Source organism: Aspergillus bombycis (assembly GCF_001792695.1).
Source record: "Aspergillus bombycis strain NRRL26010 chromosome Unknown contig00061, whole genome shotgun sequence".
NCBI classification, from domain to species: Eukaryota; Fungi; Ascomycota; class Eurotiomycetes; order Eurotiales; family Aspergillaceae; genus Aspergillus; species Aspergillus bombycis.
The window spans coordinates 50,424-75,878 of record NW_019170063.1 but is presented as its reverse complement, the minus strand read 5'-3'; the positions used below and the strand labels follow the sequence as shown (position 1 = coordinate 75,878).

Below are 25,455 nucleotides of genomic sequence, written 5' to 3'. Positions count from 1 at the left end.
ATCTTGGTCGAAGACGCGGGGTCGGAGATTTCTGTATTTCTTCCTGTGGTCTCTCTACCTCGAGTAGCTTTATTAGTGTGTTCTTTGGTTCTTACAAGTGTTGAAATGAAATGCGCTGAATCGACTTGAGCCTACCAATGCAATATGGATACTGCTTTGATTGCGAACCTGAGCAGCGCTCGAATCTCCGGAAGAGTTATGCAGTAGTAGACCCTCCACAGGTGCTTTCCGATCCGATGTGGTCCAAGCTCGGCAGCAACAGTCGGGCTAACTAATTAGTTAGTTATTTATACATGTTATGACTAACGAGGGATTGTAACTAACTACACCATATGGACGGTCTGGAACCGCCATCTCGATATCTCCGTTATGCGGGGTTTTACAGCGATTTGCTTTGTGCGACAAGTTTTATCCCTCGAGACACTAAATATAGAACAAAGCATATTGTCGGTGCTCGAACATAACATCGCTCAATACCTCTGCATAATTATCACCGGCTAAATAAACTACTCGTTGAGATATATACAATGCTAACGAAGGAGGTAGCTACCGGAAGAGAAAAAAAGAATATCAGTGTTGTGCGATAGATTATATCGTATACCGAAACTCTGGAGACCCCTCGATCACGCGCTCCCCACGGTCCGCTTCTCTGTTTGATCGGCGGAACCATAAGCTCATAGCGGCCACAATTACTAACATAAGGAGATTGCATCTGCAGGATATTTAGTAACTCAATGCAGCAAAAGCTTGACTTGAAAGAAAGGACAAGTACTTACGCAATAGTAGTCCACATGCCCGGTCGGTATCCAGGTGCATCTTGGGACCTAAAGACCAAGCTACTCACAATTCCTCCGATGCCACCAAACCCCACCAACGTAGCACTAGAGAATGCACGAGTCCATTGACCACGGACATTGTTCGCTTGGTATGCCATACAAGCTGGGATGTTGGAATTGGCACCGGCCACGGCGAAGAATACGCCCACGTACCGCGCAGCGTTGCCTTTCGCAAAACCCATAATGGGAAGTCCAATGATACAGAGTAAAGCATTGAAGACGACGATTGCTCCTCGTAGACGATATCTGTCACCAACCCAGGCCGATGAGAACATTACGATTCCAGCGAACACATAGGGTGGCGCAATTAAACATTGCGCGGCAGCGGTACTAAACCCCATACCCTGTTCAAGGATGATCGGAAGGAAATATGCGATGGCATACGTGACGGTTGTAGTGCAACTGTTGCATGTTAGAACATCGCCGGGAGAGAAAAAAAAAATGCATTCGGCACGCCTTACAAGAATATCATGGCAAACCCCCAGATCTTCAGGTCGAGGGCAGGTGACAGAAAGCGCTTAAGAGAGAAGGGCTCCTGGTCTCCATCGGAACGATCCCGGTTGATACGGCGGACGATAAACGCGCATTCTTTCTCACTAAGAAACCTCCAAGACTTGTGCGCCTTATCAGGGAAGTCCACTAGAAAGGTGATGGTCAGGATGCCAATCACCCCTGTGATCTACTAGAATTAGCAATTGTGGTTGTTTGGGGAAGAAGCGTACATACCACGCCTTCCATGATAAAAATCCATCGCCAGCCTTCCAGACCCTGAAGCCCGCCCATCTGCATCAGCCCAAAAGCCAGAATACCAGACAATGCCGATGCTACGCAGCCGATCAAGTAGAAGACCGAGAAACGTTTTTGCACGTCAACTATCCCTGTCAGTGCTTGGGAGTAGCTCGTCTCGTAGGTTTATACTCACACCGGGTGTACCAGCTAGACAAAAGATATACACAGCCAGGGAAGTAACCTATATCGGATCCGATTAGTCTCGTATTGCTAGGCACTGGATCATCGGGTTTGGGGGAAATTACCTGCTTCAAGTAAACCCAGCAGTGCACGCGTCGCGACCATATGCTTCCAATTCTTTGCGAACCCCATGCCCTTTGAAACAATATCAATAGGTTGTTCGATGGTAATTATTCACGCACCAGTGCATTTGAACGACTTACAACTAGTATTGCCCCCCAAAAAATGACAATGGTTCCCAAGAAGTAGGTAGGGCCTATCTTCCGTGTTATAACTGTCATAGGTGGCTGAAAGATCACGTAGGGAACGAAGAAGATGAGGACCATGACGGACTATTGATGTTAGCCACAGGCTCAAAATGTATGATGAGGATGCTCAGACACACATATCGGGTTCCAATTGTCAGACCTAGGTCCTTGGTCATGCTATGGACGATCAATCAACGAATCGTCCATTTAAAGAGATGTCCCACTCCACCAGGGAAGCTTACCCCGCGACAGCAGCCATGCTCAGATTTGTCCTGTCCATGAGGGACACACAATATGCTAAACCGGTAATGGTGACAAGGCGTCTATCCACCCGGTGGATAATCTTACGCTGCTCTGCGTATGTGTATTCTTCGTCGTAGTCCACATCATTCAGGGCAGGTTGATTGATATCTTCAATCCTGGTGTCTGCACCAGGATCCTTTTCGCTGCTTGGATATGACATGGCTGATTAATTGTTCGCTCCTCAAGTGCGTTCTGGGAGCAAAGAAGGAAGCGCGGTGGGGTGTCGAGAGGAAGAGGGGCATCATGTAGGATTATATAGAGGCGGTCTGCTGTGTTTGTCTCATGCTCACTATCCAGTTAAACTTTTGAACCCAGTTACCTCTTCAGTGTGTCACCCGTTGGTTGCACAATACCGGACGGTGAAGACCCATTGAAAAATGCACTATAGACGCCATCGTTTGTGCCACCAGGCTGGAGGCAACAGGAAACCAGGATAGCCGACTTGAAATCACCATATTACCTCGGTCTTGGGAAACCGATCGCTATCTCAATTGGAAGACAGTGACCTCTCCACATTTTCCCCAGCTTTTTGTGTTTGGGAAGTGGAGTGAAAATGATGCGGGGGTGTAGAGCGATTGACATCAGGACTCACTTGGCAGCTTGGCACAGGGCATCCAGCTACCCTCATTCGCTCTGGGATCAGACACGTTGCTGGCACTTCCGGAGTCGCCGTGCGAGCAGTCGAGATCTCGGAGACACACTAACACCTGTTTCCTGAGTCTTGCTCTTTGTTTCTCTGGATCGCATGGTTCTTCCGACACCAGCACTATGGGACTTCTTCCACTGGGTCATTCACCAGAAAGCCCGTATAATCCCGCGTGGTTAAGGATTGTGGCTTGACGCGGGCCAATCCCAGGCCAACGCCCAGATAGGTTCGAGACTGGACTATCTCGGAACTAAGATTCCAATGTGGAGGGTCCATATGCGCGGATTAACTCCGCGTCCTGGTCAAAACAAATCTCGGAGGAAATTAGACTTTTAGCTTGCGTCTCGCGGAAACTCTCGCACAGATAGATTATAACTCGTTGAGTTTAGATCGTGCAATTCGAAAAAGAAGATTGAAGAAACATCAAAGAAAATAGTCCTCGAGCGTCTTCCTTGTTGTTTTCGGTCATCGTCATAGGCCTCCCAGCCCGCCTTAGAATGGCGTGGGTCGATTGGGGAGAGGCTAAGCTGTCTCAGGTGAGCCTCGAGCCGCCGAATGAGACAGACTAGTACTCTTCATGGGGTACTATCTGTGTGCATGGTATGGTGTACACCGTATTGGGCTTGCTAGGGTTGCGTTAGTGGATACGCTTAATGGCCCTAAGAATCTGAGCAAAGCTCCTTTGAATCTAGCTTCTACTCCACAAATCTCTACTCTGGAGCTCAGGTATCTAGCTAGAAATTCAACTGGGAGAGCACTCAGTATAGGGTCAATCAACTGGTTCGGTTTTGTCTGCATTTTACCACCAATCGCTGCAAATTGCAAAGAATAGCCGGCGGTGCCCGCGTGGCGTCCTACTTCTAACAAGCCAATGTGCAAGATAACCGCATTTACTACTTTCATTCCCCAATATGAAAACATGCTACGTAGGTCATTATTGCCACATGCACTGTAGGTATAGAGTAGCTTTGGCTAGAAAGCATTGAAAGCGGGGCAGTGGAAGGCACGTAAGGTTTGGTAAGACCAGGGTTTCTGACCCAAGGATATAAAACCTCACGTAATGCAGCATGCTTTCCAAGCTAACCGCACAAACACCTTCCAATTTACGTGGGTGGCATGGCTCTGCATAAAGAGCCTCGGCTCAGCCTTGCCATAGATATGGAAATATCTTATTATTGGTTCTTCTAATAAGTTTGGCTCAAGGTCAGTCGTCCTTCGAATTAGGATCGTTTCATTCCATTATTTAACCTACTCGACACGGGAGATAGGTAAAGGTCATCATAGTTCAGTTCCTCTCAACAATGCTTGAGGATTAAGCATTAGTAGCTCAAGCCAGCTATTTACCTGGGGATACTGTTGATATACTCAATGCCACCCTCTCGGTAAGTGTCAGCCTCGATATAACTTCCATCCTTGGGCAGGCGGAACACGAAGTTCGATGTTTCCTGAGAATACTGCGGCCATACGGGAGTATTTGCAACTGTGTATGTTAGGTCTCTACCTTTATTTAATTCATAATTATTAATGCGTAAGGCACATACCATTATGCCCATTAGGGTCTAAATCGGCAACAAATGAGGTCCACATTCGAGCGGCTAGGTTACCAAGTTCAAGGCGGGCGGGATCGTCTCCCAGTGTTGTTATATTTTGGACCGGGTTGGCGAACACAAAGGGAATCTTAAGTAGGTTTCTGTCAGTACTATTCAGGGACACTCAGTAGTTAGTGGTGAACCCAGACACTCACCTCTGCGAAGTGGCCCACTCCGATAGTGCTGGATGTATTCAAAGCGGGCACATCCCATCTATAGGAGTAAACCTCGTTTTTATACTTGGCCATATTTTGTGCGAGGAGCCGCCTCGGCCCAACCATGGTAAGATCGCCTGCCATCGACTCATATCGTTTATACATGAGTCCCAGGTCTGGCCATGTGGTATTTCCCCATCCGTATGGGCATCCCAGGGCAGGGTCATTGGGATAGAATGCAAGCAGTTTGGTGGCTTGCTCACGATCAAGCACCCAGCGTTTTGATGCTACCGCTGTTAGTCAACATCTAAATTGGTGATTGCTAACACTCACATATAAGCTGTTCAATACACTCATCGTCCGTGTTCGTCCCTGTCGTACCGAAACTAGTTCCCTCGTCTGTGTTTGTTCCCAGGAGGATGGGTACTTTGACCATGTTCCCTTGCGTAATGCTTATCTGGGGATATTCCTTGATGAATGTACCATCGATCGCCGCAAACCATTCCAGTCCTTCATATGCCGCATCGTATAGTGTTTCATAAGATACATCGCGTAGGCATTGAAGTGTGTCTGACGAAGAAGAACAGCTTCACCTCGTTAGCTGACTGTCGAAAAATGTTAAAGATAAACATACCCCGTTTCTTTCACGATACGATCGTACATTGGCTGGTACCAGTCTGTCCCATTCCAGGGTGGCCCGTTGGCATTTCCGGACTCCATGATTGCTATTGAATCAGAACATTGGGCCAACACTAAGAAATGGGATGAAGCTCACCTGCTCGGAAAAGACCTTCATTGTCCCCTTCATTCGCAACCAAGTGCGCCCCAACGCTATAGGCACCCCTGCAGTCGTCAGTACTCAGTATCCCATGTCTAGACCCACTCGTTTCTTACGCAGATTCCCCCCAGATCGTGACCTTATCCGGATCTCCGCCAAACGCCTCAATATTCTGTTTCACCCACCGCATCGCAACTCGCTGGTCTCGAAGAGCGAGATTGTTATTTCCAGAGGCCTAAGCCGTCAGGCCCAGTTACACAACCAAATAGAGTGCCAATGACTGTTAAAAAGCTTACCCGAACCTCCTCAGAATCCAAAAGACCAAATGCTGCCAAACGGTAATTAATCGAAACTCCCAGAACCGGTTTATCGTTCAACGCGCCCTGACGAACAATGTAACTCATATTGTACCTGCCAGACAAGTCCTATCAGCACCTAACCAGGTTTTTAGCTTGTAGTAGCTTACCTCGGGTCCGCCGTTGCGCCCTGTTGCCATCCACCTCCGAAAATCCATAGCATGACCGGGAGCAGTTGAGTCTCGTTGGACGGCAGCTTAGGCCGAATAATGTTCAAATTATGACAATCTTCATTTAGTTGTATTAAGCCCATGTCGACCAGTTTGGTTTCATCGGACCCGTACCCAGGGCATTCATAGCCGTATTCCGTAGCATTGTAAAGCACTGCCTCCTGGGATATGTTCAAGTCATCTGCGGAGGCCGTGTATGGCCCAGACTTGCTATCACTGGCGGTATAAACTGTCTTCAGAGATGATGGGGTAAACCGGATAGGTTTATCTGCGTATTTGATGCCGAGAAATAGCTCTTGGTCAAATTCGGGCAGAGAACGACCGACGAAGACGGTTTCTGTTTGTGAATTGCTCGACTTTATGGCGGCCACGGGTGGTGATGGGTTTTCATCAGCTCGACTAGCTTTTGATGGACCCGGAAGAGCAGAAGCAGACACTCCAAGGATGAGAGCTACACAAAACAGCTTCCGGTAAGGGCAAGCCATGGTTTCATAGATGACACAATTAGCCTCATGCAAAGCCAGGCATCTCCAAGGTATATATGGTACATCACGATGGATATTGCCACAGCTATATTAAAATGAATTTCTCCGAGTGGTCCATCATATCGACTACTTGCGGGGCCTGGATTTCAGAGCTGGTCTACAGTAAACGATCATTCAACAGTCTATGTTTTGCTAAAATTTCCCTAAATCGGCCAAGAGAAACGGTCGGATAGGCTAGTCATTGGACCTGGCAATGCCCTCAATGAGATGGCATGGAAAGTGGGTTATCTGGTTGAAGTACAAAAGCATTTCCACTAATAAGAGATCGCACATCCTCTAAAGCCTCACCCAGTAGCTGAGAAGTCATCATCGAACATTCCACCAATTAGAGCATTTACTTTTCTGAGGTAACTCGTACTGTGGCCATCTCACTCTACCCCACAGCGATCAATTCCCTCACTATTTTAGCCCGCTCCGTCGGCTTCTAGTGTAGCGCTAAACCCTCGGCTTTCAGCTGTTCTATCGTAGGATTACATACTGGATTCTAATTCCATATCTAATTCCTTATTCCTGTTAAGCTTTTCGGGCTCACTACCGGAGCATACAGTATACATACGTCTGCCATATGATATTTTTCACCTCGCGTTTTACTGACATATGGCTACTACAAAAATATCTTCAATCATACAGCATCCCGTATATGTCGTGAAACTTAGTTGATCTTCTAGTCATATATTCATTTTCCCATCATACTCCACAAATCCAGCCTCCTTGTTGTCAACGCTCTCAGCAGTGAAGCATAATTCACATACGGAGACATCAGCTATGTCTGCAGCTACGCTTTCTTCCACCATCAACACTCCAAATCTATATCCGGTGCACAGACATAGTAAAGTTGAAATGAAAAAGAGATACCTCATTTTATATGTGTACCAGGCAGCAAGTAACCCAAATTATGAACCCACAAAGCGGGAAACATGCCCAGAGTATGCACCTTCCCTTCGACACTCCCCCTCTTCACGTTTACCTACTCTTCTCCCGGATCGACCTCATTAATATAAGCCACTACACAGAAGCGACACTCTACCGACTCTTCCAAGTACCTTATAGAGACAAAGAGAAGAGAAGAAATCCCGAGGCCAGACCGTACTACACATAAAAACCGGAGACCTCCAAGCCACAAACCAAGACAAATGGAGAGTGAAACGCTGAACAGCACATATCGAAACCTCGCCCTCAACACGACCCTACCAACAACAGCCTACCCCTTCTTTGGCTCTTTAGAGGATGTCTTGTATAGCACTACTGCTAAGAACTTGGAAGAGGTCAGTTCAATATGTCTCAAGTGCGGAGGTCCACCCCATAGAGACGACAGCCTCTGCCCCTCGGTTGTGTTTCTCGAAGAATGTATACGCTTGTGGTGTTGGTGTTCCTCTTGATCATGTCCAGTATACTGATATTTGGTAGCAACGGCAGCATCAAAATGTGTATACCAGTGAGGCCAGTAATGGGGTAGCCAAGAAAAGGAGGAAGAAGACGAGGGGGAAAATGGTAATTATCTTTCGGTGCACCGAGCATCTAAGTTATTTACAACTACTAATTCTCTTTGTAAAATGGACAGATGTACCAAATGTTTCGTCCCACGCCCCCTGAGCCACAGCCCCTTTCTCAGACCGCGAATGCCATAAGACGAAGGCGTCGCCGCGCTAGGCGGCGTTTGAGGAATGTATGGATAACGATATACTAAAGACAGTGTAGGTTTAAGTAAGCTAACCTGTTTCTATTAGAAGAATATCAGGAAAGAGAAATCAAGACTGGGGTGGATCATTAGAGAGGCAAGAATCAGAGAGGAGGCAAGACGGCGAGAGGAGGAAAGACAGGCACGTCTCATGAGTCTAGAATATGAATCGACTCGCATACATCAGGCTGAAGCATATATGCTTATCAATTGTTGAATCTTCATCATGGAATGTTTTACGTTTATACTTTATAGCTTAGCTTTGGTTCCCACTGGTTGAAGAGCTGTGGGCACTCGCTTGAAACATCACAGATCCACAAGGCAAACTTTTACGTGACTTGAAACTGCGATATCGATTTTCACGTGTTAAACTCTGGACTAGGATGGAGCTCGCTTCAATTCGAGAGTGATTCTGCAGAAGAGATCCACATGGCTTCAGGAACCCAGAGTGCCTGTTAGGGCATCTTTTGGCTTTTAGCCTTACCGATAATTTATAAATAGGGGCACAAGCTCGTTTTTCCAGAATTCTCTTACAAAACCCTAATGTAACCCAACAGACGATGTTTTGGACACACTATCGATTTGGAAAACTTTGTTGATTATTTCTATTTCTTTCTTTTTCTCTCCGTACTACCTCGAATAGTCACAAATTACTCATGCGGAGAACGATCGCACTACCGAGGTATTACCAAAGGCAAACAAGATCAAAAGTGGGGCGTGAAGAAACGGAGTATGAATTCTGTATAATCTATTGTCTTAGAATAGCTCGTAGTGTCGTACAGCATTTATTAATTTCTCTACACAATATGTCTCTGGTCCGCCTCCTGCTGTCCATGGAATATAGAGACATCGGTGGTAACTCCGATATTTTTATCCGATGACTGTACCGGACCACTTGGGGGTATATTAGTCTCCGAGCCCATCATCTCATAGTCTTCATAACCGTGCTTGGACCAAGATAGTAGGCGCTTACTGTCTCTAGCCCTAGACCTTAACCCGGATGTAGGCTTCGATTGACTTTTCATATTAGACCGGTTGCGCGTCGAGACCGTGTACTCGGTCAGATGAGTAAATATGTTCCCAAAAACTGGCTTCAAAGCCGGTACAGACAGCGCGATCAAGGTGCCTGCAATCTCAGCATTCTCAATGGCCATCATGGGATTGTAAGCCCAACTACCGTCATCAGCCCATTGGCCCACTGCGACAAGGTAAACCCGGACGGCGGAAATGACAATGACACTGTTCCAGTTTTGTTAGACAAGGTGGAGATATGGCGGGAATCGATAAACCTTACAGCACACCTGGAAACATAACGAGAGAGAGTTGGGCCTTCCTTTTGAGGGAGACGTGGAGTGTCTTGATAAGTATGGTCGGGATGATAAACATTAGCACATCGCAGGTCAATGAAACGCCGGAGTTGACTGAGTAGACCAGACCCCAAGTAAGACAGTTGTAGCTGATTGGTTCTTCCTGCCAGGGGTAGGGCCATAGTCCTGTTACAGGTCGACAGTGGAATATCAGTAGAAACAGCTGGGGAAGGTATGCGGCGAATAGGAAGCCGGCTGCAATCTTGATCACAAGGTGTAGTTGGCTGGAGCGTGCAGCCAGGCGATGGTAGAAAGCCAAACCCGATAGTCGACAAAAGAAAAGCGCAGTGGTGTAGAGAATGTGCGCAACGAAATCCAGAACCTCAGTCTGGCGCACCGTGGGCATCGCCAGGACATATTGAATGTAATCCATATGGCGACCACTCCCCAAATCAATTAGAACGAGAGACAGAACGACAAAGGAGATGTAAATCATCTATATCGGGAACTAATCGTCAATTCCAGTTCCATCGTCGTGTCTGATAGTTGGTCCAGGTTAATCATACCATGGTGAGAATGGCCAAAGCATCGTCGAGGCCGAGTTTCTTGACAAGCCATATCCGTGCGTAGAGACGCACTATCATGATCGCCCCGGTGAAGCACACCAGGAATACGATGGCCACAATGGCCGGGCGATCGCGCGACTCAGCGAGGTACTCGAGCGACATCCCAGAAGGGATCCTCCCCGCGGCATCCGCGAGGAGAATGTCATCGGGAATGCCCATGGAGAACGATCCACAGAAAGCAGGGTTGGACCTCACTCAGCGGGACGTGCGTGCCATCTTAAAGGCAGGCGTACCGTGTCCATCCAACAAAGGCAAACCAAGTTGTTTCATGGGGAATAAAGGACACGAACACTAATAAGAGAAAATTTGACTCCGTTATAGAACTTTAACCGCACTCTGATAATGGCTCACATTGCCCAGAAATGGGTCATTTGTCAAATCAGATCCAACAATGACTTTGAAAGTCTGGTTGCGGTGGATACCAAGTGACACCGAGTGAGATCCCGCAGAGTACCGAAGCTGTGGGCTTGACAGTTGGTAGAGCGCATTGTATGGGCTGATCTAATGGTGGAGGCTGTTGCCTCGTGTAGCGGATAATCTGATTGCTAATTAACTTTAGTTCCTGCACATAATGGATTAATAAAGAATACTGACGTTGCATCGAAAAATTCTGCAGTGGAGATAAGGAGACCAACGATGTTCGTTTCTTCTCTTCCCCTAAAGTTAATCTCTCAGGTCCGACGATGGTTGTTTTCGCTGGCCTGCAGGATGAACCCAAAATACGATTGGAAAGCCTGAGGTTACAGGGATCACGGTATTGCCACACATGACCGACTAGCCCGATTTGATCAGATCGAGATCCATCTCAAACCGACATTATAAAAGTCTCGAAGCAACAACAACCGCCACCGCCATCACCCCGATCCAAGAGTGGAGAATTTCCCACTCTGGTTCGGCTGCTAGTGCCGCTCGCTTCTCTGCTCTAGTTCGCTTTCATCGCTGCCAGTATCAAACTATTGCTTGTAAAGGTGGAACTAATTTGTTAATGACCGCAGCGACCTTCTCAGATGAGTATATGAACGTGGGGTTCCGGAACAAACCAAAAAAACGCTCCGCCCCTGGCATTACTTGCCCCATCGCGTGGGATCGACCCCTGATCAAAAAGGTCGATCTTCCCCCGTTTAAGGTGTTTGTTCCTACCAAACACCAGTTTTCCATCTTCGCGCAACCATCATGGTCTCGAAAGTGTTCGGTCGACTTTTGACCACCGGTCTTGTGTTGGCAAACTCTGTTTCTGCCAACACGGAGTCGACCAATGACGATGGTTTGGTTGAAGCCCAAATTGTGACTAACCCCTATGAATATGACTTCCCTGCCTTGGGTGCCAATGGAGCCTCCCTCTTCCCCATGCGTTTGTGCAATGGCTTCAAGCTAGAGGAAGCCAGCATCGACGCCATCCAGGAGCAACTCGGGGCTGGAAATCTCACCAGCCTTGACCTCCTGCAATGCTATCTGGAGCGCATTTACCAGACCCAGCCTTATTTGAAGTAGGCTTTCCTCATCTACCTGTATTCAATATGTCTTCCCACTGACATCACCACCAGCGCGGTTTTACAAGTCAACCCGGATGCTTTCAAGATAGCGAAAGCCCTTGATGAGGAACGCGCGCAGGGAAAGACCCGCGGCCCGCTCCACGGCATCCCTTTCATCGTCAAGGATAACATCGCTAGCAAGGATCGTTTGGAAACCACTGCGGGTAGCTGGGCACTTCTGGGCTCTGTCGTGCCCCGTGATTCCCATGTTGTCCACGGCCTTCGTAAAGCCGGTGCTCTCCTCCTGGGCAAGGCTGCCCTGAGTGAGTGGGCCGACATGCGTTCGAACAATTACTCCGAGGGTTTCTCGGCCCGTGGAGGCCAATGCCGCAGCGCGTACAACCTCACTGTCAACCCTGGTGGCAGCAGCTCCGGGTCTGGCGTCGGCGTTGGTGCCAACCTGATTCCATTCGCCCTGGGAACGGAAACCGATGGCAGTGTCATCAACCCCGCTCAGAGAAACTCAGTCGTCGGCATCAAGCCTACTGTCGGTTTGACCTCCCGTGCTGGCGTCGTTCCCGAATCGCTGCACCAGGATTCCGTTGGTACATTCGGCAAGACAGTGCGCGATGCAGTCTATGCCCTTGACGCCATCTACGGTATTGATCCCCGCGATAACTACACTCTCGCCCAAAAGGGAAAGACCCCCGAAGGCGGCTACGCGCAGTTCCTCACCAACAAGACCGCCCTCAAGGGTGCCACATTCGGTATCCCCTGGAAATCCTTCTGGGCACTTGGTGACGAGGATCAAATCTCTCAGCTCCTTGAGCTGGTCGACCTGATCAAGCAGGCCGGTGCCACCGTGATCAACGGCACTGAATTGCCCCACTACAAGACTATTGTCTCCCCCGATGGCTTCAACTGGGACTACGGCTCGACTCGCGGATATGCCAACGAGTCCGAATACAGCTACATCAAGGTCGACTTCTACAACAACCTCAAGGACTATCTGTCCGAGGTCGAGAACACTAATGTCAAGTCTGTCGAAGACCTCGTTCAGTACTATCTCGACAACTACGGCTCCGAAGGCGGATACCCAAGCATTCACCCCGCCTTCGGCTCCGGCCAGGACGGTCTGATCGCCTCCCTCGAAAGCAAGGGCATCATGGACGAGACCTACTACCAGGCACTCGGATTCTGTCAACGTACCACCCGCGAGGAAGGAATCGACGCCGCCCTGAAGTACAAGAACGGAACCCTGGACGGCCTCCTCGTGCCTCCGGACGTTGCGCAGAGCATCCAGATCGCCGCCCAGGCTGGATATCCCGTGATTACTGTTCCGGCCGGCGTTGGAAAGGAGTCTGGTATGCCCTTCGGGCTGGCTATCATGAACACGGCTTTCTCGGAGCCTACCCTAATCAAGTACGCTAGTGCTATTGAGGATCTGCAGAAGTCGACTGGAACCAAGTACCAGCGCTCTCTTCCTGAGTGGCGTGGCTATTTGACTCGCAACCTTCCTGTGATTATGTAAATAGCCTAAGAGATTGGGTGCCGGATGGGAACACCGTTATATCTGCTTTGTTATATGATACACATCATGCAATATTTAGTTAGACTTCTCATAGATTATACGTGTCTTGGTACATAGTATTTGCTTTTCATTCGCTTTATTGTCATCCTTTTTCTGTGTCTGTTTAGATATTCGAAATGTAACCCCTGCAGTTAACACCCAACACTCTAAAGCCACAGCAGCGCAGTATGCAAGCACCAAAGATTCAGCTCTCCTCCCATATATCTCCAATAACATCGAAGAATTAAGAACGAAGGGAAATCTATTTGTTCAAATGTTTAATCAAGGCCTTCCAAGGCTAATACCTCGATACATCCCTCCCAAAGATATTATTCAACAGCCACCGAAACGCAATCCGCAACTTATTTCTCCAACTCATACTCATAGTCAAATACGCTGAATTCCACACAAACCACGCCATCCGACCCGTCAAATACTTAGGTGGTTTGTCATCCTCAGTAGGAAATTGCATCAACGCATTGGCATCTCCGATGTACGCCAGGGTACCCATATTATGAAAAGAAAACGGTTGGGATCTCTGAAGATCGCCCTTGTTCAGTCGAGTAGCGAGCCACTTCGCTTCCTGGGTCGTCGCCTGCGCTGTCGCGGGCGGTGCACCGGTTTCCGGCATGGCGTTGTCACCCAGAGCGAAGACATCCTGGAGAACGGCGGTTTTGCCGTCGGCGTTTTCTAGTTGAACGCGGAGCTGGCCGTCAACAAGGAGGGCACCCACTTTGGGAGCCTTTTTGATGTGCCATGATGTGTCTTTTGCGAGTGCTGGGGGCGCTTGAGTGCCATCTTTCAGCAGGGCTGATGCGGTAGGGAATGTTTCCACGTCTTGGAGAGCTTTGTTGACGAACTTGTTCATTGCGTTTCCGGTTACCCAAACGCACATCCCGATGCCTACTTCGCCTTCTTCTTTCGTTGTGATTGTGAGGCAGCGTTTGGGGTCCATTTCGTAAGGAGGTTCGGCTCCTGGCTCGCCCCAGCGAAGGCTTTCTACGTGGTGCGAGGTTTTGATGTCGATGCCTTCTTTCTTCATGGTCTCCATGGCGTACTTTGATAAGGATTCATCGAACATAGATAGCACCTTCGGTGCTACATCGTAAAGGGTGATGCAGGGGAGATCTTTCAGGGCGGGATATAATATCGTCATATCCTTGTAGATAAAGTCACGGAGGGATGCCGCTAGCTCAGTTCCCGTCGGTCCAGCGCCGACAATAGCGAAATGTAGCAGCCATTTCCGCATCTCCGGAGTCGTGGTCGGCAGCACCGCCAGCTCGAAGCATTCTCGTACCCGACGTCTCACGCGTCGCGCATCACCAATATCCTTGAAGAACATGGCGTTATGCCTCACTCCGGGGGTGTCGAAGGTCTTGCTTACTGCACCAACGGAGATGACTAGTTTGTCATAGGGAACCTCGAAGAAATCTCCCTTCTCCCACCTGCGCGCCTCTTGCATGGGCTTCATTGAGGTGGTCTCCGGGCCTTCTTCAGACTCTCTTTCATACTCGTGGGTCCGCGGCGTCTCTGTAACGCCACTTGTGACCACGGTTGACTCACACAGAACAGTCTTCTTTTCCAGGTTGACAGCTCGTGCAGCGGCCTGGATGAAATCGACTTTAGCGTGAGGATCCCGAACTGGCTCCACGATGTTTGAGAAATCCAGCGATCCGCCAGCAGCGTCAGTCAGAAGAGGAGTAAAGACAAAGTATGAACGAGGGGAGATAACGACCGGCGAGAACGACTTTGGCGACAATTTTCGGGAGAGGGTATACCCTCCCCAACCGGATCCAAGAATGACCACTCTTTCCTTCCCACTGTCGGATTCAGGAATTGCAGCCGAATGGTCAACCTGCGTAGCCAGACATCTTTGAGGCTGTACAAAGCGCGAGTGGCCCACTCGGTATGTACTTGATAGCAAAGGCCGTGATATCCGTCCGAAACGGACGGGACTATTCACAAACACCGACGTCATCTCCAGTATACAGATTTAAGAGCCAGCGTCTTTTAGGGGAAATTGCAGACAACTGACACTTCAATCGAAGATCTTTTATGTAGTTGTTTAAGGTTTAACTATCGAACGGATTGACAACGCAAATCCACAATGAGTGTCTGGTTCTGAAGACATGATGACCTCATCTCTTCGGCGCATGGAAACAAAAAAAGTTAAGCGGTGGAATGAATCGGAACACATCAATGTCCACTTCAACGAAGATAACCTCAATGTTCCGCGAGGGTTCAAGTCTTCTATCCTGCTTCCATCTCACCGGAGGTAGTCAATTGATCCACCGGCGAAGAAAGGAAGGGCGGACTGACTCACGGAGAGCTTCTGCGCCCGAGTCCCTCCGAGAGAGCTCCGCAACAGCGCACGTGCTGGGGTAAATCCGATAGTTTTCGGGGGATCTAGGCATTGCACACAGCCTCCATGTAAGGAATAAGCTTCTCTGGTGGAACCAAATATTCGTGAAGATTCCTGCACCAGAGTTCTGTACTCTGGGCCAGATCGGAGTGGGCATCGAGATCCCCCCGCGGAACCCGGCGGGTGCGGATCGGCGAGTTACCGAGCTCCTGAAGTCGGCCATCCGGAGCCACATGCGAAGTTGTGGCGATCAGACTGCAGAATTCGGAATCGTTGAACAGGAGGGCATGTGAGATGAGATAGATAGAAGGCAAAGAGAATGGAGTTGAGAGACAGAATCAATCGGCACGTGATGGTGGCATCAATACAGGATGTATGCACTAATTTCAATATACATCATAATAAATCTACATCCAATCGTATCTCGTTCATTACCTCGTCAATATACCTCATCCCGTCTCAAAAATACACTTCTTTTGCCCAAAGAACGAATGGTTCCTCTTGTAGAGACAGGTAGCAAGCTTCCAGCCAATTCTGTATCAACACTTCTCCGAGACTTGGTCCCACTGAGAACCTTATCCAATCCTAATGCTGTCGTAGGCCTTGGCTCTTCGATTGCGGACTGCCGACGGGGTTTCTTCTTCCTATGAAACATCCACCGGCGAGTCCGCCGAATGGCTTCCTGGCATCCATCTCCGATATCGTCCACGGTTAGGGCAAGGAGAATAAGTGGGATAGAAATAGCAACTCCAATGCCGAATGTGTACTCTGCGACGTATGCGAGAGGGAGTTGCTCCGATCCGTCTGCGTTGTGGGGAAACTCTTCGAGGTTCATTGTGAAAAAGGTTGCGATGAATGACAGGGGAAGAAAGACAGTTGTTACGATAGTAAACACCATCATAATTTTGCCCTGGCGGGTTGTGCCAGCAGCTTGGTCGCGGGCGAACCGGGCCTCGAAAGCGTTTGCATGTTTTTGCTTTAGATCTAGCAAATCCGTGATGGATGAATAAATACGCTCCGCTTGCTTATCCATCCGCTCGATGTCCTTAAGGTGCATGTCGATCGCGCGTTGCTGCTCCTTGAATCGCCTCTTGATTTCGTACTGCGATCGATGTTGTACTTGATAAATTCCAAAGATGACATCTTGGAAGTCGAGTAGGACATCCTGCTGGTGTTGTAGAACAGTACGAATCATGTTGAGTTCGTCACGGATGTCCTTAGCCTCGGCGAGAAGGTCGATCTCCTGTCCGATATCGAGGAGGTTATCCACGAAGAGGGGCACTTCATCTTCGTCTTCTTCAAACTGTTCATCGCCGTCACGGTTGGTGGCATCCTTTTTTGGTTGCGAGTTCCGAGCGAAACGACTCAGCTTGCGATGGTTTTTGAGCCAGTCCGAGGCCTGGGCTGATGCGCGGTTGAATTTATTAAAAAGTACTGTCTCGCGGTCCGTTGCAATACCAATTGAGGACTCGAACATGTCCAAGAACTGATACTCGTCGTCACCCATACGGTGGCGGTCAAAGACACCCGAACAGCGGTTAGTGATGATGCTGGCCAAGTCATATACAGAGCGAACTGGTTCTCGAGTCTTGGAGTTTATGTCCTCTATGATTCCGTCCAACACGTTTAACGGGTCATTTTTTGGTTGTTCCCATCGTTGTGCAAAGCAGGTGACGATCAAATCTGTCCCCATGATCCACATCCATAATTGGTCCACCATGAAAATCTTGGGTTCCGTTCCGTATCTCTCTTGTCCTTGCCCCTTGGTCTGATAGCGATACACCACCTGGTCCTGATCTCGGGTCTGGGTATCAATGTTAGGGTAGAAAAACTGATCCAGTGTCCGTCGGACATGAAGTGACGCCGTGGAAGATGCCAGGTGCGCGCGGATGAGCATCTCATCCCGTGTAGGGGAGCGAGAGAGTCCAGTCTGGATATTAAGCGTCTCGGCTCGTTGTATTGCTTCTTGCATTTTCAGTCTCCTTTCAGCCGTTTCAAAATGGAGATATGGCATGAACACGCACACATTGCTGGTGGCAGAATGTCCGTTGTCTTTACAGAGCGAGAGTGGATGTCGATGTTGCTCGTCATTCTTCGAATTTTGTATCAATTCACCTTTAGCTCTACCACGTTTGGTGTGATTCTTCGCTTTTTTCCCGTGGGAGCTATTCGAGGTATCGTCAGATTCGGCCCGTTCGAACTTGCCTCCCTGTGGCTTCTGCTTCTTTGCTTTGTGGCTACTGCCGTTTGCTGAACTTTTCGGCAGCTCTTGGAGACGCCCATTGATAACAATTTGGGGAAGCTTTCTCTCAACCTTCTCCTCTGCGCTTTCTTCTTTTTCTTCATCAAACCGTTGCTTTCGGTGTGTGCGTTGACACATTGGTCGCATAAAGTGGGAATGCGTTCTTTGACCTCGATGCTGGTAGTGGAATGATCTTTCAAGGCCTTTGAAGCTTTCGATGTCGTGCGCGCCCTCCTCGATGAAATTCTTAGTGAGCAGCGCCTCGACCCAAGCCATATTATTCGCAGGAAGATGAATCCACCTGAAGTCGGTAACTTTACTATCCCTGGGAACAGTAGTAAAAGCTTGTTTGTGTGAATTATCGGGGTCTCGCCCGTATAATAAGTTAAAAACCGATGCTTTCCTCACTCTGTTCTCGTTGCGAAAGTTTCCGAAGTCGACAACTGTCGCTTCGAAACCTTCGCAAGCGCCCCGCGCATCCGGCGAAAGTGCATCTACATTATTGAATGGCGCCAGGAGCAACACGATATCTTTGCGCTTGAACTGGGCTGCTCGTAAGAATGGCGTACAACCAAAGTTATCACGGACCCTCCGCTTCAAATCCGGATGCTCCAGGAGACATTGCACGACGTCGGTGTGTCCTGCCTGGGCTGCCAGATGCAGCGGTGTGACACCATTCAAAAGTTGACTGTTAATCTTGGCCCCAGTGCGCAATAAAATGCGCACTATCTCCTTAGCGCCCTTATCACAAGCATTATGCAGCGGAGTCCAGCCGCCATCACTTCTGGAGTCAATATCTGCACCGTGTCGGAGTAGAAGATGCACAATATTGTCCCAATCGTGAGCGATTGCGATATGGAGTGCACTTTTGTTTCTGAACTCAATCGCATTTACGTTCGCAACTGGCCCATGTGGTCTTGTCAAAAGCAACTCTACGAAGCGCAACTTCCCCGTCGCGCAAGCCCAGTGCAGTGGAGTTCGACCCAACTCATCCTGGCCGGCTTCACCATCAATCTCGCAAACAGTCTTCAACAAAAGTGCAATAACATCCTCACCCCAGTTGCAGTGCTTATCGGCCGCCAGGTTATGCAGCACATTCCTCTTTCTGTGATCTTTTGCGTTGACATTTGCGCCTCGTGCGATTAGTATTTGCAGCACATGCCAGTGGTTCTTCCAGGCAGCTGTCATCAACGCCGTTCGACCATCCTTATCCGCCGTCTCTAGAGGTGCGCCATAATCCAATAACAACTGCACTATTCGGACGTGATTCCGCTCAACGGCGCGCAATAACGGTGAAGGACGATTATTCGCGGCAAGAGGAGAGGGTCGATTATTCCCATCCTTCAGATTCACACATAATAAGTCCAGCAAATACTGCGTTGCGGTAATGCATCCGCGCTCGCAGCTTCGCATAAGCCCAACTCGCAGAAAGTTGTCGCTGTACTGGCCATTCTCGTGGGCCAATTCGATAATTTGCCTCAGCGCCTCGACACTGTCGTTTTCGGCCGCTCTTAGTAAACGCGGCTCCAGACGGTCACTGCTGTCACTAGCAATACTAGATCGTGACCTGGACATGGTCAAGGCTTTGAGCGGATGCCGCTACCGCATTCTATCGGTCGGTGCAGCTTTGACACGAGTGAACGCGCATCGAAGCTGAGGCGGAAAAAATTGCGATTCTGACAGCAAAAATTGCGGTAAAGTGTGTGATTAGCGTAATTACCACACGGGAAACCAATACGAAGTCGATCATTTAAGCATTGGCCCGGACGTGAGGTAGTTCATTTAGCTGCAGATTTTGAGGCCGATCCACGATAACGTCCAGTATTCTGCCAGGGTCTGAGCGATTCCTTTTTTCCTTTTTACTTCGTCTCCCCCCCCCACCTCCCTTGGCCGCCAAGATACCTGCATGATGTTTACTTGTCCTTGACAAATGGATGATGGGGACAAGATGCGCATCAATCTCCTTGCCAGCTGTTGCTGTGCTCTCGCCCTCAACAGCCGCCGTTCCGCGCTAAACGAAGTGGCTGGGTTAGCGCGGGTCGCTGACAGAATATCCTGTTTGACGACTTTCTGATCGGCAAATTAGCAGTATTTCTGTATCGTAAGAATTGACATAGAATGGCTAAGAGTTATCTCGTGTAAATACTTTCAGAGAGAAGGCATCAGTGAACGCCGTGATCCTCTGATAGAAGTTATTGTAAGATATAGAAGTCAACGGGTAAGTTTTTACTTGGGAGTACGAAAGCCTCTAGGAGCCGGGGGCGGGAACAGAGGAAGCAGAGGGGACAGGGAAAAAGAAATAGTTGCTGCTAAGGTGCAACATCCCCAATACAGGAGGGTTTTATTATATTACTAGTCCAACACGGACCATTATCTCTATCAGGCTCATAGTAATAACATCAAATCAGACCACCTTTGGGTCAACAGAAGAATCCCAAGGGAATTCGCCAAAATAGATAAAAGGAGAAAAGGAAATGAAAACGAAGAGAGGAAGAGAAGAAAGGCTTATATGCTTGCAGGATGAAGGACGACAGGAGGTATGAAGGAACGCGGTGCTAAGACAGAGACCTTCAAAACCATGGCAATCTTGCCATTTTGTTTAATGCACGCTATAGTCAAAGTGAAGCACCCATCTTCTCTTTCAATTCCAGGCCTGGGATTCAGATAGATTTGTAATTACGCCATTCCAGCCTTTTGGTCCAAATAGATTTATGTGCGCCCATAATGGTCAATAACAGACGTTAAATACGAACAAGAGGGGGTAGAGGATGAAGTATTAAGAGTCATTGGCGACGAGGAGAAGGCGCGAAAGCTGAAAAGGCATGCAGTTAATAATGCAAGATGAAAAAGAAAAAAGATCCGTGGCCTTGATGTGAGAAAAAGAAGAGAAAAGGAGATTTTGAGGTAAGAGAAAAAGAGAGAAAAGGGGAGGGAGAAGAAGCAAAGGAGAAGAGTAGCCCGTGTCCCAGTTGAGAAAAGGGTTTCAACCTGCCATTGTACACGCTAGTTCATAATCTTTATTTCTTCCCTTTTTGATTTGGAACCTGTTTCAAAATGTCATCAAAACTCATGTTGGGATTGAACCTGCTGATGGGCCTGGCAGGTGGGTCAATCGGGGCAACACCAGCTGGTAGCGGAAGTGCTTCGAGACCTGGGTAGATGGAGTGTCGATGTTCCACTCGGCTTCTCAAGGCTGGGGAGTTTGTCCGGGGAATGACTGGAGGAGGCGTGAGGCCATTACCCCCTGGTGCCAGGAGGGGAGTGGGTTGTTGCTGTTGATGTTCCGCTGACGAACCTGCAGACGATTGTTGGGCTTGGTAGGGCGAAGACAACGACGACTCGTTGTCATAAGGATCCTCAACCGTTGGGGGCGCCAAAATGGCATCCTTTTCCGCCCATTGCTCGGCAACCTGCCAGCAGTGACTACGCCGATAGATGCCCTCCACGCCATTGATGACTACATCAGACGGCAGACTGACGACACCGGCCCCGCCTGCCACGCCAAACCAACTCCGAGCCACTTTGCCATCATTCTGAATCCAAGGAGCACCACCCCTAGGGGCGATACAGCAGAAGTACTCGACTCCATCCGTGTACTTGACATCCTGCACATCCACCACAAGCAAGGGAAGTGACTGGATGACACAGTACAGGAAAATCCACTGACCACATCGAAGATCTATAAGGTCGTTGATGGTCTTCCCATGGCCACATCGACGCTCGAATTGCATAAATGACTCGATGAATGGAGTCGGCTTGAGACTCTCACGGGTGTAGGATCCCATCAGGACAGCATTGATGTCGGCATCCTTAAGCTTTTTTGCGTTCTTTTTGGCTTCCTTCTTGGCATCCATAGGCTTGCGCTGGAGCGGTTGCAGCGAGGGGAACTGCGGGATATCGAAAGGAATGGGAGGCTGGACGGGCGGTGTGCTTCTATCATACTCGCTCAAGACCTGCCGGAGTGCCCTGTTTGTCATTGTGTTGAGGTCATCAGCTTCTGCTACCTCCTCGGCACCCATATCTACAGTCCGGGTAGTGAGGGAAGACCGATCGACCAGCATATCGTAGAGGTTGGCGAAGTCATTATATAGCTCCATCAAGACTCGGCGATTGAGGCCATTCTCTTCAAACTGGTTTTTCTTAGACCGTGCCTTGGGAGGCCATGAGCCATATCTCTGTCGGTAATACTGGATGGTATGACGTCGCATATCCATAAATGCAGCCTTCCACGCTTTGAAGCGGACCACCTTGCTTTCGGCAGACGTGGTCGAATTGGCAGCACCGGCAAATGCAGAAGGGAAATCGAAGTCATTGAGCTTGCCGTATAGAACTCGAAGACGTGTATCCAGGTCGATGAAGCCTCTTTCCAGGCGCTTCTGGGTTGCAGCGCTGATGAGGCCGAACTTGGGACTCCTCAGCTGCTTGAGTTCATCCAGTTTACCCACACCATGTACGAAGCCTTCAAGATACAGCGGGAAGAAGCGTAGACGCTCGCCCAGAACAATCGCTTCAATTGTCTTCTCTCGGCTTTTGCGAACATCTGCCAGGTGTAACTCGTCACAGTAATTTCCAAAGCTCGTGGTTGCGGTTTCGCCGAAGTTGGATCCATCGAAGTTAGTAAATTCGAACCGAGAGAGTAGTGTGGCGACATCCATGAAGATAGCAAAAAGAGAAGGGGAGCGAGGCGTTGCAATTAGCGACTGTCCTAATAAAAAAGCAAAGAGGTTACGGAACAATAGCAGAGATTCCGTGTCCTCTTGTGAGATGCGGCTATTAGGGCTGGAAACATCGCTATTCAGGGGGATGGGCAGGTAGAGATGAAGTTCCTGCAAGTCGTCCTGTCCGTCATCTTCCACGAAGGCCATCCTCCTACTACCGGTGCTGTCATTGTCATTGTCATTGTCATTGTCATTGTCATTATCCGGCAATCGGTCCTGAGGAGTCAGGGGCGGTGACGCAGGACCCGTGACAGGGGATGCCAGTGATAAATTGCGAGTTTGCTGTTCGATGGATCCTGGGGCCCGGGGGTCGGTCCCCCGAGCTAGGAAATTCAGGGATGGCGACTCGGCAAAGACGGTCGAATCGACTCTGAAGGAAGCGGGTCTGCCTGTATTCTGGGGGAAAAGATAGACGAAGGTGTCGCCATTTTCATTCCACAATTCAGGAATCTATTGAGTTCCGGGGTTAGTGAGTCTTAACTCCCCAAATTTTGTTGACATAAGAGGATAGAAAATTCCACAACTCGTTACGTACCTGTTCCCCTCTGGATAGAGGCTCCAGGTCATATAAGATTTTTTGATCTAACCCAGCAATCCAAGCGCTGGGTAATGAAGGACTAGTGGGTGCCGTTCTAGTGTCTACTGAGCTTGCCCGGACCCGTCCGGGCATCCAGCTCCTTCTCTTCGAAGGAGTTCCGGGACGTGAGTCGGGGCCAGTTCCCGGCACAAACAGGCCCGCGGAGCTAGAAGGCCTGCTTCCACTCATTATGCGCCCTCTGCTTTGGGGTCTCGAGTCTGGCGAGCGGGCGCGCTTCCGGCTAGATCCTGGTTTACGGTGAGAAGTGAGGGGGGGGGCGGAAGAGGGGCATCCAAGTCGAAATTATCATTCGGGACTGGCGATATAGGCGTTCGGGATTCCGAATAGTCGACACTAATTGGATTAGATGCTAAACGAGCCGATCGCGAGCTGCTTCGATAACGTCCATCTTGAGTCTGTTGATCGGGAGAAGCCTTCGGGGCTCCGGGAGACCCAGGCGACGAGGGAATCGATGCCTCTTTACTGGACCCCAAGGAAAAAAGCGACGATATACGCTTGGCCGACTTCACCGGAGCTGACAGCATCTTCACGGCTGCTGTTGGGTGGGAACAGAGAAAAGAAAGCGCGACGGTGACTCCAAAGGACAATTTGACAGCTTAACTCGAAACCCAGTGGCGGGCGCACGCAATCAAGGGAAAGGTGCGCAACACGGTCACGAAACAGTGAGGTAAAAGGAATGCTGCTGAAAACCAACCATGCGAAAAATCCTCTAGGTCGTGTTAAGGCAAAGAATTCCCAGCGGGGAATCAGTCAGGTGGTGAATGTTCCCTGTTGGTAGGATAGCGAAGGGAATGGATCGGCAGGAGGGATCCAAAGAATGATGAGAGAAAAGTTATGATGACAAGGGTTGGGAAGGGGTACGGGATATGGCTGAGAGAAGGGGATTGGGGGGGGCCACCCTGAGACTTGACAGAGCAAAACGATCCAAAAACTGCCTCTGGAGAAACAATGGTGGTTTATTTATTATTATGTGATTTTGTTATGAAATGGGTTTGGGATACGGATTTTAGGTGTATTTTTTACCATGGGTGGAGCCACGGTATGGCAGAAAAAAGGAAAATTCAATCGATGGTTAGAAAGGGCAAGAAATACACTTCGAGATCGAATGAGAATCATGGAAAGTGAGGTATTCAGGTGTAAAGAATTAGACACATATACAAAAGAAAAGAGTGAGAAAAAAGTAAAATTCTTTTTTTTCAACTTGTCTGGAATTTCCCTGAGTTACCCCAGAACATTCTCAGTCCCCCTTTGACTCTTCTTGTTATATACATATTCTCTATGTGCATCATCCTGAGTATTCACTATTACAGTTTCTATTATTATCAGGGTATTAGAACTGTTTGTTCAACACTGTGGTAAATTTTAATAAGCGGGTCCTCTTCTTTTTTTTTTTTTTTTTTTGGGCGTTTTCACTTTTCTACTACCTTTCTAGAGCTTTTTTCTTACGAAGAACGGAGTACTACGGAGTAAAAGACCTGTATCACTCTTGTCCGTCATCCACAGACACCAAACCTGTTGAAGGAAGTGGGCTGGGGGGAAGTCGGGAGAGGCTGTGCTCTTTTTCTGGTTCAGGAGGCTCAAGGATGGCATCATCCTCTGTTGTTTTAATCAGTTTAGATAATGTCTCCCAAGGCAGAATTATTACTACTGTGGATTCTTTGAGGATGATAACCTACCGTTGGTAAAAGCCGTTTTTCCCTTCTATCCGTCATCTTGTTCTTTTTCTTTAACTGGGTTAGTGAACTCTCTTACTCTTTCCTTTTTGTAATTTTTCTCCATACTTTGCCAATAATACCAGGCATCAATTTTTATACAGCCTCAAGAATCGTAGCCGAACTGAGCCTGCACTAATAGTACGCCTCTAAGCGGTCTAGTTGGTAACATAACCCCTGTCAACACGCCCTCCCGGTCATCCGGAGCTCTTCGGAGTCTTCCATCGAGATCCAGAACCCCGGGTCTGTTGCCTATGGATCATTCAATAGTGACAAAGTAAATAGATTAATATTTCCAAGTGGTCCATGGCTTGGACATTGTTGTTTCGGGAATAAAATAGCGTCAAGACATATATAATGCATTTAGTATTTGTCTTCTTATAACCATCCCGCTGTGTACATTCTTCTGGTACTTACAGCAGCACTAGAGTTATATTATCATATTAATATAGAATCCTGTACGGTCATGACTGCTGACGCTGACAGGTGGATATACTTTTCGATCCAGGGGTACTCCGTTGTGAGCATACCTTTTTTTTCATTGCTTTTTTCGCCCCTCCAAAATCCAGATCCTA

At 48.7% G+C, this 25,455-nt stretch overlaps 7 protein-coding genes across 7 annotated transcripts; 1 reads left to right on the top strand and 6 right to left on the bottom strand.

Moving 5' to 3' along the window:
- Positions 1–588: 588 nt before the first annotated feature.
- ABOM_007772 (putative phthalate transporter) lies at positions 589–2,516 on the bottom strand (the record flags this gene model as incomplete). Its single annotated transcript, XM_022534901.1, has 9 exons — positions 589–712; positions 777–1,238; positions 1,298–1,515; positions 1,563–1,708; positions 1,759–1,806; positions 1,871–1,940; positions 2,009–2,137; positions 2,191–2,230; positions 2,296–2,516. The coding sequence occupies 9 exons, from the start codon at positions 2,514–2,516 to the stop codon at positions 589–591; spliced, it is 1,458 nt and encodes a 485-aa protein (XP_022387746.1).
- A 1,826-nt stretch (positions 2,517–4,342) lies between these two features.
- On the bottom strand, positions 4,343–6,535 carry ABOM_007771 (putative triacylglycerol lipase (LipA); the record flags this gene model as incomplete). Its single annotated transcript, XM_022534900.1, has 9 exons — positions 4,343–4,482; positions 4,544–4,679; positions 4,747–5,033; positions 5,080–5,333; positions 5,381–5,471; positions 5,522–5,589; positions 5,641–5,759; positions 5,821–5,935; positions 5,991–6,535. The coding sequence occupies 9 exons, from the start codon at positions 6,533–6,535 to the stop codon at positions 4,343–4,345; spliced, it is 1,755 nt and encodes a 584-aa protein (XP_022387745.1).
- A 2,535-nt stretch (positions 6,536–9,070) lies between these two features.
- ABOM_007770 (uncharacterized protein) lies at positions 9,071–10,365 on the bottom strand (the record flags this gene model as incomplete). The annotated part of the gene is made up of 3 exons (XM_022534899.1): positions 9,071–9,512; positions 9,568–10,076; positions 10,147–10,365. The coding sequence occupies 3 exons, from the start codon at positions 10,363–10,365 to the stop codon at positions 9,071–9,073; spliced, it is 1,170 nt and encodes a 389-aa protein (XP_022387744.1).
- Positions 10,366–11,379: 1,014 nt separating this feature from the next.
- ABOM_007769 (amidase family protein) lies at positions 11,380–13,209 on the top strand (the record flags this gene model as incomplete). Its single annotated transcript, XM_022534898.1, has 2 exons — positions 11,380–11,693; positions 11,751–13,209. The coding sequence occupies 2 exons, from the start codon at positions 11,380–11,382 to the stop codon at positions 13,207–13,209; spliced, it is 1,773 nt and encodes a 590-aa protein (XP_022387720.1).
- Positions 13,210–13,546: 337 nt separating this feature from the next.
- ABOM_007768 (putative pyridine nucleotide-disulfide oxidoreductase) lies at positions 13,547–15,226 on the bottom strand (the record flags this gene model as incomplete). Its single annotated transcript, XM_022534897.1, has 1 exon — positions 13,547–15,226. The coding sequence occupies one exon, from the start codon at positions 15,224–15,226 to the stop codon at positions 13,547–13,549; it is 1,680 nt and encodes a 559-aa protein (XP_022387721.1).
- Positions 15,227–16,049: 823 nt separating this feature from the next.
- On the bottom strand, positions 16,050–19,427 carry ABOM_007767 (ankyrin repeat protein; the record flags this gene model as incomplete). The annotated part of the gene is made up of 1 exon (XM_022534896.1): positions 16,050–19,427. The coding sequence occupies one exon, from the start codon at positions 19,425–19,427 to the stop codon at positions 16,050–16,052; it is 3,378 nt and encodes a 1,125-aa protein (XP_022387722.1).
- Positions 19,428–20,869: 1,442 nt separating this feature from the next.
- On the bottom strand, positions 20,870–23,336 carry ABOM_007766 (uncharacterized protein; the record flags this gene model as incomplete). Its single annotated transcript, XM_022534895.1, has 2 exons — positions 20,870–23,020; positions 23,106–23,336. 2 exons carry the CDS (start codon positions 23,334–23,336, stop codon positions 20,870–20,872), a joined length of 2,382 nt encoding a protein of 793 aa, XP_022387723.1.
- Positions 23,337–25,455: the final 2,119 nt, after the last annotated feature.